The following is a 14,280-nucleotide window of genomic DNA, read 5'->3' as shown; positions in this document are numbered from 1 at the left end:
AGATTATTAACAAATAAACAAATAAATATGTAATATTGTGACAGTGTGAGAAGTGCTATGAAGAGAAAGAAAGCTAAGTAAAGGGGTGGAAAATGATGAAGGGTAATGGCGGATATAGGCTGCTATCTTTTAGGGTAGTCAGCGAAGATCTTTCTGGTATTTTTTAAGTAAAAACCTGAATGAAGTGAGTAACAAATCATGAGCCTATCTAAAGAAAGAACATTCTGGCAGAATAAACAGCCTTGAAGTGATAGTGTGCTTGTCATATTTGAGGTTAATAAGGAGACCAATGTGTATGGAACAGAATGGATGAGGAAGAGGGTGGTGGGAGATGTGGTTTAAGAACAGCCAGGGCCCAATCAGCGCTCTGGATTTTATTCTAAATATGGCGGGGTTTTGAGCAAAAGAGTGAAGATTTTAAGCAAAAAGTGAGATGATCAGATTTACATTCTAATAGAATCCATCTTCCTGCTGAATGAAGAAAACATTATGGTGGAATAAGGGTGGATGCAGAGAGACCAAAGAGAGGGCAGTGGTAGAGAATCCAAGAAGTGTTCAGATTCAGGAAATGTTTTGAAGGTAGAGCAGATAAGGATTGCCAATGGATTGAATATGGGGTGTTTAGTTTGAACCAAAAGTTTCTGGGTTTTCGTTTAGGCAGCTAATTGAATGGAGGTGCCATTTACCAAGATGAGAATAATGTTTAGGAGAGGAAATCAAGACTCTTGTTTGAACCTTGTGAGAGACTGTTTGACTTCCAAGTTCTTGGGGGAGAATAGGCCTCTAGTAGATGCCAGAATGTTAACCTTTTATAGGAGCATGTCTGCATGAAGGTAAGGAAGCAGAGAAATAGAAGGAATAAAGTTCCTTCTGAGTAATCCTTCTGATATTCAAGTGACGAAAAAGTAGTCATTTGAGTTTGTCTTATACACACTACGATTTCAGGGAAAGCAGTCTCTCTCTTCCAAAAAAAATATCCCAATTAATATTGTCTCAAAATTTCTGAATTTAAATCCAAGTAATTTATTCCACAATTAGAAATAGCTTAAAATGCAAATAGCTTGAGAGACAATTCATTGTTTATGGGTTTTTATCAAATTATAACAGAGCAGATAAAGGTCCTAAGTGTTAAAAAGGGAGAGAAGATATCATTGTCAAGAGAGAAAGATGTAGGGGCTCCTGGGTGGCTCAGTCGGTTAAGCATTCGACTTCAGCTCAGGTCATGATCTCATGGTTTGTGGGTTTGGGCCCTGCTTTGGGCTCTGTGCTGACAGCTCAGAGCCTGGAGCCAGCTTCAGGTTCTGTGTCTCCCTCTTTCTCTGCCCCTCCCCCACTTGCGCTATCACTCTCAAAAATAAACATTAAAAAAAAAGATATAAATCAAAGATTTCACAATCTTGCTAGGGACTGTCCTCTTCATCATAATTTCTAAGTGAAAAATGGAGAAAGTGTTCAGATCTTGAAGGATTTACTTAAATTTAATTTTTAAAAAAATGTTTGTTCAGTTTTTGAGAGAGACAGACAGAGCATGAGCAGGGGAGGGGCAAGGAGAGACGGAGACACAGCATCTGAAGCAGGCTCCAGGCTCTGAGTAATTAGCTCAGAGCCTGATGTGGGGCTCAAGCCCACGAATGCGAGATTGTGACCTGAGCCGAAGTCGGACGCTCAACCTATTGAGCCACCCAGGCGCCCCTTTTACTTAAGTTTATACTTAAGTGGAGAGTATTCATTTAAATTCTTTCTCTTCCCTAACTTTTAGCCATTTTTCTACCTTTTAACCCTTTATCTCTTCCCCAAAATGTTTTTCAACTGAAAGGCTTGTGGCATGATAAACACTTGTCACCTCTTTTCTAGGGCCAGCGCTCAAACAGGTGGCTCTGGAGAGGCTACTTTATTGTGCAATTACTCTTCCATGTTGCACAGTCATTTCTCCCAACAGTGTCCTAGGGGCGGGGTACCACATCTAACACCAGAAAGGAGTTAAGGCAGCTTTCACATTATTTTTTTTTTTCTGATTATCAGAGTGACACATGGTTACTGACAAAATTTTTAACAAAGTTTTAAAAAAAATAATGGAAGTTTAAAATCCCTATTAGCTAGAGGCAACTCCAACAACATCTTGGCATATTGCCTTCTTTTATTCATTTTGTTTTCCCATAATTGAGCTCTTTATTGTACCTGCAACTTTGCATCATGGTGTATTTACTTAACATTATGGCATATGTATTTGTCTACGTCATTGCATTTTTAGGGCTACATACTCATCTATAGTATAGCTGCATCAGGATTTACTCAAGGCAGTTTCTGATTATAATTACAAATAACGGGTAATAAACAGTCTTGTGCATAAAGCTTTGTCCTTCTTTTGAATGATTTACTAAAAAAGCAATTGGTGAATTAAAGGGTATATATATTTTTAAAAGCTTCTGATATACATCGCTACACTGATTTCCAGAAAGGTTGTAATCAAATTATTTTTGGGTGAAGGGGGTGTGTGTGGAGAGGGAGAACTACTGAAACTATTGGATTTGTTAGAAAATACTTGACAGTAATTCTTTTGTGAAAACAAATAATGCCTTTTATTTTGAATACACAGAAGAGAAATGGCTGTGTATTATTGTATACTAACTATTACTTGCTCTGTTTCATAGTGATAACATAGTACTAACTTAATATGAGATAAGTGTTCCGAGTTTGAAGAGTAGCAGATATGTTTGTGCAGTGAAAATCAGGAAAGTCTAATGGAGGTTGGATGACCTCTGGATACTGAGACAACGGGGTGATAGAGAGGAGGGGTCAGAGAAGGCATTTCCAGGAAGGGGGTAGAGTAGGAAGGAAGTCAGAATGCTTCTGGAGCAGGAGGAGCTGTAGGAGGACAGCACAGCAGCATGCAGTCTGCCCTTCCTTACACAGGAATGAAGCAGAGCTGGTAGGAGGCAGCATAGAAGGGAACTCTTTGGCAACTGGGGTGATGTTGATGACCTTCGGGTCAACTAGAGATTTCAGGGTAAATTTCTATAACAGGGTGGTTAGGAATAATAACAGCTCCAGGTGGCCCTGGCCGTCTCCTAGACAAGTTCGTTTTCCTGAAAATAACAGAGTAGATACTCCTTGGACGCTGTGTTTCTGAACTATCACAGAAAGAATATACCACAATTAATTGATGAGTGATTGAATAGATGTACAGATGGAAGACAGGATGGCTGGAGGGATGGTTGGATGACACATTTGCTATCCATCTAATAACTCACAATATTTATTCAAATGGTCATGTATTGAATATCAGCTCTATGCCAATCACTCTATGAAGTATTCTTCTATTATAACTGCTCTTTAGACTTTTTAAGTTTCCTTCATTTTAGTTTTTCTAGAAAAAAGACCCACATTCTCAGTTAGTCGGAAGGGGAAGGACTGAGAGAAGGAGACTCTTATATCTGTTTCCCTTTCTCACTCCAGCAGAAAGTTTACCCAAAGATATTTTTCCTCCTGCGTTTTCAAAAGCAAATGTCACTTCCTCACTTTAAAACTTTAAATGCCTCTCTGTGCCTGTCCTATGACATAAAGTCCAGATTACATGACCTGGTCCTTTACATTGTTTTCACAGTCTGATATGCCATGATTTTGCCTTCCACTTGTTCTGTGTGTGTCTGAACAGTTTTTATTGCAAAATATATATAACAAAAATGCCCATTTTTAAAATGTATAACAAAAAATTTTAAGCATGCAATTCAGTGGCATTGACAGCATTCACAATGCTATCACCACTATATATTTTTACCACTATTGATTAATAAAACTTTTTCATCACTCCAAATGAAATTCTGTAACCATTATACTGTAAGTTCTCATTTCCCCAACCCCTGATAGCCAATAATCTACAGTCTAGCTCTATGAATTTGCTTATTCTAGATATTTCAGGTTAAGTTAAATCTTATATTTGTCTTCTGTGTCTGGCTCATTTCACTTAGCATAATGTTTTCAAGATTTATCCATGTTGTAGTATGGATCAGCACTCATTCTTTTTTATGGCTGAATAATATACTGTCATTTGTGTATATCCCATGTTGTTGATATATCTATCTATTGTGGGACACTGGGTTGTTTCCATCTCTGGGCTTTTCTGAACAATGCTACAGTGGACACCAGTGTACAAGGATGTGTTTCAGTGCCTGTTTTCCATTTTTTTGTGTATTGCCTAGGTGCACAAATGCTGGGTCATATGGTTGCAATTGTTTTTTCTTTTTCTTTCTTTCTTTCTTTCTTTCTTTCTTTCTTTCTTTCTTTCTTTTTTCTTCTTCTTCTTTCTTTTCTTTCTTTCTTTCTTTCTTTCTTTCTTTCTTTCTTTCTTTCTTTCTTTCTTTCTTTCCTTTTGTGTTTATTTATTTTTGAGAGAGAGACAGAGACAGAATGTGAGCCAGGGAGGGTCAGAGAGAGAGGGAGACACAGAATCCGAAGCAGGCTCCAGGCTTTGAGCTGTCAGCACAAAGCCTGACGCGGGGCTAGAACTCACGAACTGGGAGATCATGACCTGAGCCGAAGCTGGACTCCCAACTGACTGAGCCACCCAGGTGCCCCATATGGTTGACAATTCTTACAGCAGTTCTTACAAAGTACTACATACATCTGAGGAAAAGCCCCTCTTGGAAAGGGGCTGTCTTAAAGTATTAAAATCTTACATAAAATTGTCAACACCACACAATATGTCTGGGCCGTGAGGAGAAAGGAAAGGAGAAGATAGAAGTCATAAACTGATGTGTCAGAAATGATCAATTTGGGAAACTGAATTTATCAACACTATTAAAAGGCTCAATTATTTTGTTGGGATGAGCACTGGGTGTTGTATGTAAGTGATGAATCATGGGAATCTATTCCCAAATCGAGAGCACACTGTATTCACTATATGTAAGCTAACTTGACAATACGTTAGATTTTTAAAAAAGGGCCCAAATATTTTACATAGTGATTCCAAATATTAATTTTGACTATAAAGTATCAAGTTTATTTCATTTTGTATGGTTTCATGATTTTTAATGGAAGGTGTTTTTTGTATTGTGGGTCCATTAGTAAGTCATGAAATCAATTTGTTTGCTATGATCAGCATTTTAAAAAAGAAAATATAATTGCATAGAAAATACAAGAATGCATTATACCTAGGTAAACTAAATATTATTTTGTGAAATTTTTGTTTCAGTTACATGTGTGTACCATAATATATATTTCTTATTGTGGGATGTGACCAGAAAAAAAAATAGTTTGAAGTCACTAGTATGGTGGAAAAGTCTTTGGAATTAGCCAGGCCTCAGTTCGAATCTGAGCTCTGGGTGACTTTTGCAAGTTATTTACCTAACTTCTGTGGATCAATCCCCTCATCAAAATCCCCTCTCCTTCTGTTTGGTGTGTATGTGTGAAAAGATTAGAGATTCCTTAAGTAGAATGCCTAAAATATTGTTAATGATACAAATATATAATTGCTTCCAAGCATCCCCAAAATAATGCACTCCATGTAAAAACACTTCATTCACCTTAGGAGGAGGAAGAGGATCTGAGGATGTGTGTTATTGATGACTACATCTGTTTGTTATATCTGTAGTCTAAAATTACATTGCTCAGTCTTTTTCTCCAATTTGATTTAGTAAGGAGACTTGAGTTCTTTCCCCTTCCTATTCTCACGTTGTACTTACCTATATTATGGACTTTTGGCACTTAATTATACATTTGTCATATTTTCTAATCATTTCATAGTTCAGCTAGTGTTAGAAACTTTCACATCTCTTCTAGTGCTTAAAACAGTGCTGGGCACATTACAGAGTGAAGGATGAGAATCTATTAAATGTGGCCCATAGCACACCTTTTGCAAGTATCACTTGTATAAGGGGAAGCAGATGAAATCCTGATTCTGCCAGTATTTCTCACTCAATCTACTCCATGCTAAACAGGTCAGTTAGGCACTAAGTCATGTCTCTGGGTAGTACAAGTGGAAGGTGTGAACAGAGAAACCACTTTATCTGAGGACAGTCGAAAATTAGATCCTACTTTCCCCTCCTCACTCCTTTTCCCATCGGGGAGGGGACATTTATAAGCCCTGAGGACCAGGGTCCGGAAACCGGCTGGCGTCCTGAGCTCCAGAGGCTTGCCAGCACGCACGATCTCCCGCACTGAGAGCCCTTCTTCCCAGATGAATTCTCATAGTATCACAGACGCGCGCAGTGTCGATCGATACTGGATGGCAGACGTGCTCCCGCCGTCAAGTGTAGGCACAGGGCGGTGGATTTAGCCGGCCTGCCGCTCGGTCGCAGCTTCTCATCAGCTCAATAAGGGCAGAGGACGTTAACCCGTTCCCCGGCGGACACCCACTCGGTTGCCTCCCGACACCCGCTGTCCGCAGCCTCTTCCCCTCGACTTCCCCCCACTCGGCCTCCCTCAGACTCCCACGCGTGTCGGGGGTGGGGTGCAGCAGGGGCCCGGCCCGAAAGGAGGGCGCCCATCGGTTGCCTCTCCGCCCGGCTCCCTGGACGGTCCTTGGAGGCAGCTGAGGCAGGGAGTACCGAGCTTCTTCACACTCCGGACCTTACCTTTTTATATCTTCTTCCGCTGGTGGGCGGCAGGGGGAGGCGGCAGCCCCGAAGCCAGCTGCTGGGGCCGCGCGGGAGGCCGCTGCGTGGTGGGGTGGGGGCACGCGCCGCAGCCAGCCTCTTGGACCCCTGAGAGCCCAGCCAGGCGAAAACCCCGCCCCTGGCGCCCGCTCCCACTCCTGATTGGCCAGCCCAGCCTGAAGGCTACCGGTGGTCCCCCGGCCCGAATCTCAGCTATAAAGGCAGCCCACGCATGACGGCTGTGGCGAAGCTCGGGTAGCTGCGGTGCTCGTCCGCTTTCAGCCCCCGCGGCGCCCCCTTTACTCCTTGCCCCCAGAGCGCTCCCGACTCCACCATGCCGAGGGGCTTCCTGGTAAAGCGAACTAAACGGACAGGGGGCTCCTACCGAGTGCGCCTAGCTGAGCGGATCTTCCCACTGCTGGGGCCCCAGGGGGCGCCGCCCTTCCCCGAGGAGGCTTCCAGTGCTCCCCAGCCAGGTGCGGAGCAGGTGGCACCCCCCACCCTGGAGGAGGAGGCGGCAGCCCGCGAGCTGTCGGGGTCGTCCTGTCAGGCGGCTAGGGTGAGCCCAGGGGAGGGCGGGCAGGAAGGTGCTGCGGAGTGGAGGGCGGATGGCAGGGAGGGCCCCGGGCCCAGCCCCAGTCCCACCAAGCCGGCGGTCGTGGAGCTGCGCCGGGCATTCCTGGAGCGCTGCCTCAGCTCGCCCGTCTCTGCAGAGTCCTTCCCCGGGGGTGCCGCCGCGGTGGCTGCTTTCTCCAGCTCGGCGGCGCCAGCAGCTGCACCGACCTCCGGGGAGCAGTTCCTGCTGCCGCTCCGGGCACCATTCCCAGAGCCAGAGTTCCATCCAGACCCTGCTCCCCTCTCGGTCACCCTGCAAGGCCTAAAGCGGGCCGCTGGCAACGAGCGCCGTGCCAAGGCACCTCCGGGCTGCGCGTCTGGACCCGCGGCCGCCGGAGTCAAGAAGCCAAAGGCCATGAGGAAGTTGAGCTTCGCAGATGAAGTGACCACGTCCCCTGTTCTGGGCCTGAAGATCAAGGAGGAGGAGCCCGGAGCACCGTCCAGGGGCCTGGGGGGCAGCCGCACGCCACTGGGGGAGTTTATCTGCCAGCTATGCAAGGAGCAGTACGCGGACCCCTTCGCTCTGGCTCAGCACCGCTGCTCCCGCATCGTACGCGTCGAATACCGCTGCCCTGAGTGCGACAAGGTCTTCAGCTGCCCTGCGAACCTCGCCTCCCATCGCCGTTGGCACAAGCCCCGTCCCGCAGCGGCAAATGCTGCCACAGTCTCTTCAGCCGACGGGAAGCCACCTCCTTCCTCAGCCTCCCCAGACTCTGGGGCTGTTGCATCTTTCTTGGCGGAGGGGAAGGAGAACAGCCGGGCAGAGCAAACGGCGGATCAGCACCTGCAGGCGAGGGACAGCTCCAGGGCGGAGCAGCACCAGGACAGCGCCCCACACCCGGGCCTCCAGGTGTCCCACCCCGAGCCACCGCTGCCTCAGGTCCCCTATACGGAGGGGATGTTGGGGCGCCGGGTGCCTGGGCCAGGCAGTGCCAGTGGTGTCGGGGGAACCGAGATCTTCATGTGCCCATATTGCCACAAAAAGTTCCGTCGCCAAGCCTATCTGCGCAAGCACCTAGGCACTCACGAGGCAGGCTCTGCTCGTGCACTTGCCCCGGGCTTTGGCTCTGAACACGGTGCCCCGCTCGCCTTCGCTTGCCCGCTGTGCGGGGCCCACTTCCCTTCCGCAGACATCAGGGACAAGCACCGGTTGTGGCACGCGGTCCGCGAGGAGCTGCTCCTGCCTGCTCTGGCTGGGGCCCCCCCTGAAGCTCCAAGCCCAGGCGGGGCATCCGACGGGAGTGCTCAGCAAATTTTCTCGTGCAAACACTGCCCTTCCACTTTTTTTAGCTCCCCGGGGCTGACCCGGCACATAAATAAGTGCCACCCCTCAGAAAGTCGGCAGGTACTGCTGCTGCAGATGCCGTTGCGGCCTGGCTGTTGAGGACAGAGATGAGGAAGATTATGCGGTTGGCTTTGGAGGAAACAGAGCAAGGGAATTTCTGTGGGGATTTCTTGAATTTGCAAGTTTACCCTCTTTGCTGCCTATATTTTCTCTCCTAAAACTCCCAGTAGTCAATGTTCCGCCAGAGAAGCGGACAGCGAAATGTAAAATCCCTCTCTAGAGCAGGTATGTATATGATATAAACATTTGCGGTCAAGGACTGTCACTTTAAAAGCCTTCTCTCTTACCCCACGAAAATAGGATTTCCCCCCTCATTCTGGAGACCCTAACGAATCCTATATGACTTGTAATTCCTATGGAAAGTCGTAGTGAATACGTGCATGTCTCAATATCTGCAAATGATTCTAACTACCAAAAATGGTAGTCTTTTTTTTTTTTTTTCTTGCCATTGCAGGCGCCTATGTAGTTTCTGTCTCAATAGGGTCAGATTTCTTGCATTGTATATTCTGTGAATTAAAAGTTATGTGAATGGTGCCAAACGTACAGGGGGTTGGGGAAAGACTCAAGACCTCTGCCTGTGGGCAGGAAATGTAAGGGGATGTTTGCGCTTTGGGGGATATGGGGATCTCCCTGTAAACGTTCTGTTTCTCAAGTATTAGTAGTCCATTCTTAAGTTAGTGTTTGGAGGTGGAGAGGGTGCTACTTTACTTGGAGGGGGTTGAGATACCCCCAAATTCTCACCTTTAGCTTTTTTGTGTGTTTTCAGGAAGAGATACTTTAACAGATTTTTTTTTTTTTTTTTTGGAAATATAAAACTCATTTCTGGAAGTTTGACTGTTTTAGTAGGGTTTCATCCAAATTGTTTAATCCTTCTGTTGTAAATCTTATACAGTGTTATATATGAAACTATGTTCAGCTTAAGGAAGATGTTAATACCTATCTATCTATAATCCACTATGGAACTGAATGACTTTTCATTCAATATTCATTTTTCAGCAGCAATCTGTTTCTGAAATTTCTTTTTGTAAACCATATTCAGTGCACACTCTGTACCCATGCTCTAACAGCCAGAGTTTGGGACACTAAGTATTGCTCGACAGATAGCCCATATTTGTAAGATGCTTACCACCAAATAAATGTACATAGCTGGTGCTTTCTTGTGTTCTGTGTTTGTCCTGAGAATCTCATTGAACACAGCCTATTTTTCAAAGCCACATTTCTTATCTCCCCAAAGCTAGTATCCTACTTTAGATTCTTAGTGACCCATTTAGACAGAATACAGACAGGAGAAATTATATTTTATAAATGCATATAATGGTGCAGAAATGCAATGGAAAAATTTCCTTTGAAGTATGGCTTGCACAGACTAAGCTCCAAAAGGCTTTAAATCTAAAGATACTTTACCACCTAAAAATGTCAACAGAAAATATATTTTAAGTATTTTTTCTTTAAAAAAGCTGGTAGTTTTATCCAAAGATGAAAAAAATGTTAACCATGCTTATTAACTTCACTGTTTCCAAGTCGGCATTTTCGCTCCATTTTGTTATATTTCATCAATTCATTAGCTGTTCATTATTAAAAAATGAAAGCACCATAGAAATGTGTAAGCAGTTACCTCGACTTTCCTTTCTGTAATTTTTTGCCTTGGTTGTGGGAAACTATCTATACTGCTTAACCTTGTTCCCAGGGACTCGTTTATCTTCTACATAAGCTTTCATAGGAATTTTGTCTTCCACAGTTTCCTAGGAATCTATTTTTATTTACAAGAAAACAAAAACTTAAGTGCATCGGAACTCTGAAAGGTTATTTAGAAACTGTCTGCAAAAAGTTTTTTTCTCCCCTGAATGTGTATTACCAAACAAAATGAAATTTAAAAATCAAAGATGCAGAAGGCTAAGCTTAATTGATGCTTTAACCAAGTGTATTGGGTTAAATTTCTGGCCAGCCCTTACAAAGGTATAAAATTGCCTGCATTTTTAACGACTATGGTAGAATCTCTGAGAAATAACTTGGGGTGTATCCTAACTAGAGAACTTGGAATTCATTTTTCATGATTTGCTAAGATAACCTAGGTTTATGCTTTACATCTCTCCATTAATCACATAGTTCTACTTATTAAGTCTGAAAATATATTAAAGACAAATAGATGAGAAATATAAAAGACAAATCAATGCTCATAGACATTGTGATAAGAATATTTTTATTGTATTATTAAATACCGTATCTTTTTCTTTCACTGTTACAAATTTGTAGATACTACATGAATGATGATACATAATTTATATTTTATAGTTTGCCGGTATGATGTATTTACACATGCAGTTAGTACTGATGTCATGCTACATTTCCTTAGGAGATGCCCGTTCAAAACAAAATATGAACAAAATGTGAGCAGCTTATTTATTGTAGGAAAGTATTTCTCGGGGCGGGGGGGGGGGTGTGGAATGTATACCAGCTTGCACCAGCAAGTTCAGTATTAATATAATATTTAACTTAGACTCCTGGGTCATGTTCCCTTTTTAAATACACATAATTTAAGCAACACATTTATATCAGAAAAGTTTTTTCTTTTCTTTCTTTCTCCCCATCCCCCCGTTACCCTCTTTCTGGTACTTAGGAAAGAACATCGATACACCAGGATCCAGCAGCCAATAATACAGGACCACAGTCTCAAAATAAAAATGGCATTTAACAGTGATACCATTTAAAAAGCAAAACATTAGAAAAATATTTGGAAGCTAAACATAAATCAAAGTTCAGCACAGTGATTTTTCTTGTTATTAGATATATCATGGCATCACCTGCACAGCCAAGAAATGAGGCATTGCTTTGGGAAGAAAAAATTAATGCTAAAATTATGTTAGTGGGAATTTGGAATACTAAACAACCATTTATTTTAAGTATTTTCATAACATAAATAATCCATACACATCCTGTGTATTAAGATTTGCAACTTTTGCTATAACTTTACAAATGCTTAAATTTAAAAATTTACATTTGTAAAAAACAATCATATATTTACTGAGCCATAAAGTTGCAATGGGGCACGATAAATAAAATAATGAGACTATCTGTCCAATTATATTTTGGCTCAGAGTTAATCATGAAATTAAAAGTGAAACTGCTTAGACATAATTATCTAGGAAGGTAAAGGGTGTAGAATAAAACTCCACCCCCCAAAAATATGGCAGCTTAGAGTATTGGGGGGGAAAAAACCAACTGAATAAACAACCCAAACCTATTAAGTTACAAATTACTTAAATCCAGTGTTTTTTTAAAATAAATGTTCAGGAAGATACATGCAAGTTATGGCAAACACGAAGGCCTGAAAGGGTTAACACTATGTTCATGCTAAGGTGGCTACTGCTGATCACACTGCTGGGCTGCTTGTCTCCTTAGGATTTATTGGCTGAGCCAGAGGATCGACGCAGCTTCATGGACATGCGGCTTTTGCTAGTTCGAGGAGACATTGGAGAGGCCAGGTCAGCCCCGTCTACCTGCGTTGCTGTGGGAGTTTCACTGGATAGAATCTCTGGGTAGGAGCCTGTGGGAAATATTAAGAGCATTAGCACATGTTGTCTGGCCTCTCACCCCATAAGATATAATCTGCTACTCATCTGTAGCATGGATCCCAACCCTTAATGAGGTCTTTTGGGGGAAAAAGCAAGGCCAAAACTTGCCTTTTAGAACAGCCTACTAAGATTTTATTTAAAACCCAGTCATCTGGTGGCTCATGTAATTATATTAGCAAGAAAGCACCAATCACTATTTCCAGAGCCAGGACTAACCAGAGAGCTCCTCAGGAAAAGCAATGGGAAGCAAAATCTTTGGGCCAGACAGGACAGGGATCCAAAGCATCATTAGCATGCAGGGAAGGGCTGAAGAAGCAGGTGAGAGAAGGACCAATTCCTATCTCTAAAGTACAGGGTATAACCAAGAAAAGGGTCTCCATTGCTCAAACTTGAAAACAACAGCACCGAATGGTTCTAAAAAGAAATTCAACACAATGAGACCATTATAGACGCTGGGTATTTAAATATGCTTTTAGAAAGGGGCAAGATAAATTCCTAGGGGAAGGAGGAAGACAAGAACTCTTATCTGAAATTTAATAAAAGACAAGTTGACCCCTCAAAATGTCTTCCATTTAGAAGAGATAAGCAATGCTTTTGTTTTCCTTAACTTAAATTTTTGCAGTTACTCCATCCAGTCACAGCAAGTAAATAACCAGTAGGATGAACAAACATTAAAAGAAGGAAAAACAAATTCAAATTGGAAATTTTTTTGTGTTATTTACGAAGTATCTTTACCTCTGCACCATATTTCTATGAATTATGATTCTCTAATATACAGCAATGCTATAGAACTTTGCACACTATAGGCCCTCAGATATTTTCTGAATAAGAAATTACATTAAAAATAAAAGCCCTCCAAAAAAAAAAAATCTGAAAATAGAACAAAAATTTAAAAATTCTGTATATTTTAAGACACTTTAATCCAGATTTTCTGGGCCTTATGTATGTGAACATTTTCTTTATGTATGTCACAAACACCTCACACAGGCTGCAGGCTTATTATACATTTCTTCACTCTGCAGGAAAACTTTTGGCATATTTGTTAGCCAAAGGAGCACCTCAGAGAAATTTCAAGCGTGGAAATAATCATACTAACACTTCCATATAATGAAACATTTGTGCCTAAATTGAAGTTATGAATATTGAACAAAACTGTTCAATAAGGGGTACTGATCTCACAGAGATGTATTATTAAGAATCTATCTTGGTAGAATACTTCAGAATGTTTTTAAGGTGAAACGTTACAATTATACTTCAGAACAAACATATTATCAGGGAAGAAATATTTTCTCACTACTTGGAATCTAGGTCCAATTGCCCTTCTTTGCAAAGTAATTTCTCCAACAATTCTTTGTTTTCTAACTGAAATGAGGTTGGCCTTCAAAACACAAGGAGAAGGAAATATATTTCTGTTCACCTTTACTCTTCCTGAAGATCTGAAATGGTTCATACTGGACCCATACTGGAAAACCTAGAGGAGAATATGAATCCATGGCCCTTTTTAGGGAAGCACTGCAGACGGATGGCAGAAGGAAGGTGAAGAGCGGTAGCTCATGCTTTTCTGGTAATGCATATTATTCCCGGCCAATCATGAGAGGCCTTCCCATGGCTGTTTACCTTGAGATGGCCAATGTTTTCTAGCGGAGGTTTTGGGAGGAAGAGAACTATCACTGCATTTCTTTCTTTGTTGTGAATGAAGAAATGGAGTAGTGAGCAGAAGTGAGAAAACAAAAGAGAAGACAGATAACAGATATGAGAGACACTGCAGAATTTTACAGGTGTTAATTGAGGAGCAGAGAAGTAATCAAGTTTTATTATGAAATTGGGCATGCAATGCATTAGAGTGATGATGTTTAACAACGGACAATGCTTTGTAAATTCAAATGTTATACTTACCAACTAACAAGTTCAAATAGGAAAAAAAGAAAAGAAAAAAAGTCTATGAGAGATTCTGTAAACATCTACCTTTTAAAGTGCTCATTGTACTGGTGGCAGGTTGTCATAATTACTAAGTCATAAAATCTCTAGAGCTGTACTGTCCAAAGAGGTAGGCATAGCCACACTAAAACTAAAAATTAACATTAAGTGAAAATAAACATGTGGGTCCTTGGTGTACTGGCCACATTTCAAGTGTTGAGCAACCATATCTGGTTAG

At 42.2% G+C, this 14,280-nt stretch overlaps 2 protein-coding genes across 3 annotated transcripts in view; one reads left to right on the top strand and one right to left on the bottom strand.

The window, feature by feature from the left end:
• Positions 1 to 6,927: 6,927 nt before the first annotated feature.
• Positions 6,928 to 8,676, top strand: INSM2 (INSM transcriptional repressor 2). Its single transcript, XM_049611937.1, has one exon. The coding sequence runs from the start codon at positions 6,928 to 6,930 to the stop codon at positions 8,590 to 8,592; it is 1,665 nt and encodes a 554-aa protein (XP_049467894.1). The 3' UTR covers positions 8,593 to 8,676.
• Positions 8,677 to 10,975: 2,299 nt separating this feature from the next.
• RALGAPA1 (Ral GTPase activating protein catalytic subunit alpha 1) overlaps positions 10,976 to 14,280 on the bottom strand; it is a 270,966-nt gene continuing 267,661 nt past the window's right edge. For both annotated transcript variants that reach the window (XM_049612883.1, XM_049612884.1), the window contains one exon: positions 10,976 to 12,097. In XM_049612883.1, the coding sequence (XP_049468840.1) occupies positions 11,949 to 12,097 (149 nt within the window). In that variant the 3' untranslated portion in view covers positions 10,976 to 11,948. The remainder of the gene's footprint in view (positions 12,098 to 14,280) is intronic.

The sequence above is a fragment of the Panthera uncia genome (assembly GCF_023721935.1).
Source record: "Panthera uncia isolate 11264 chromosome B3 unlocalized genomic scaffold, Puncia_PCG_1.0 HiC_scaffold_1, whole genome shotgun sequence".
NCBI lineage: Eukaryota > Metazoa > Chordata > Mammalia > Carnivora > Felidae > Panthera > Panthera uncia.
The sequence above is the reverse complement of the archived record's forward strand: the minus strand, read 5'-3'. Positions and strand labels throughout refer to the sequence as shown.

Coding starts and splice junctions, on each gene's coding strand:
- INSM2 (XM_049611937.1), top strand. CDS start 6,928: ATGCCGAGGGGCTTCCTGGTAAAGCGAACTAAACGGACAGGGGGCTCC.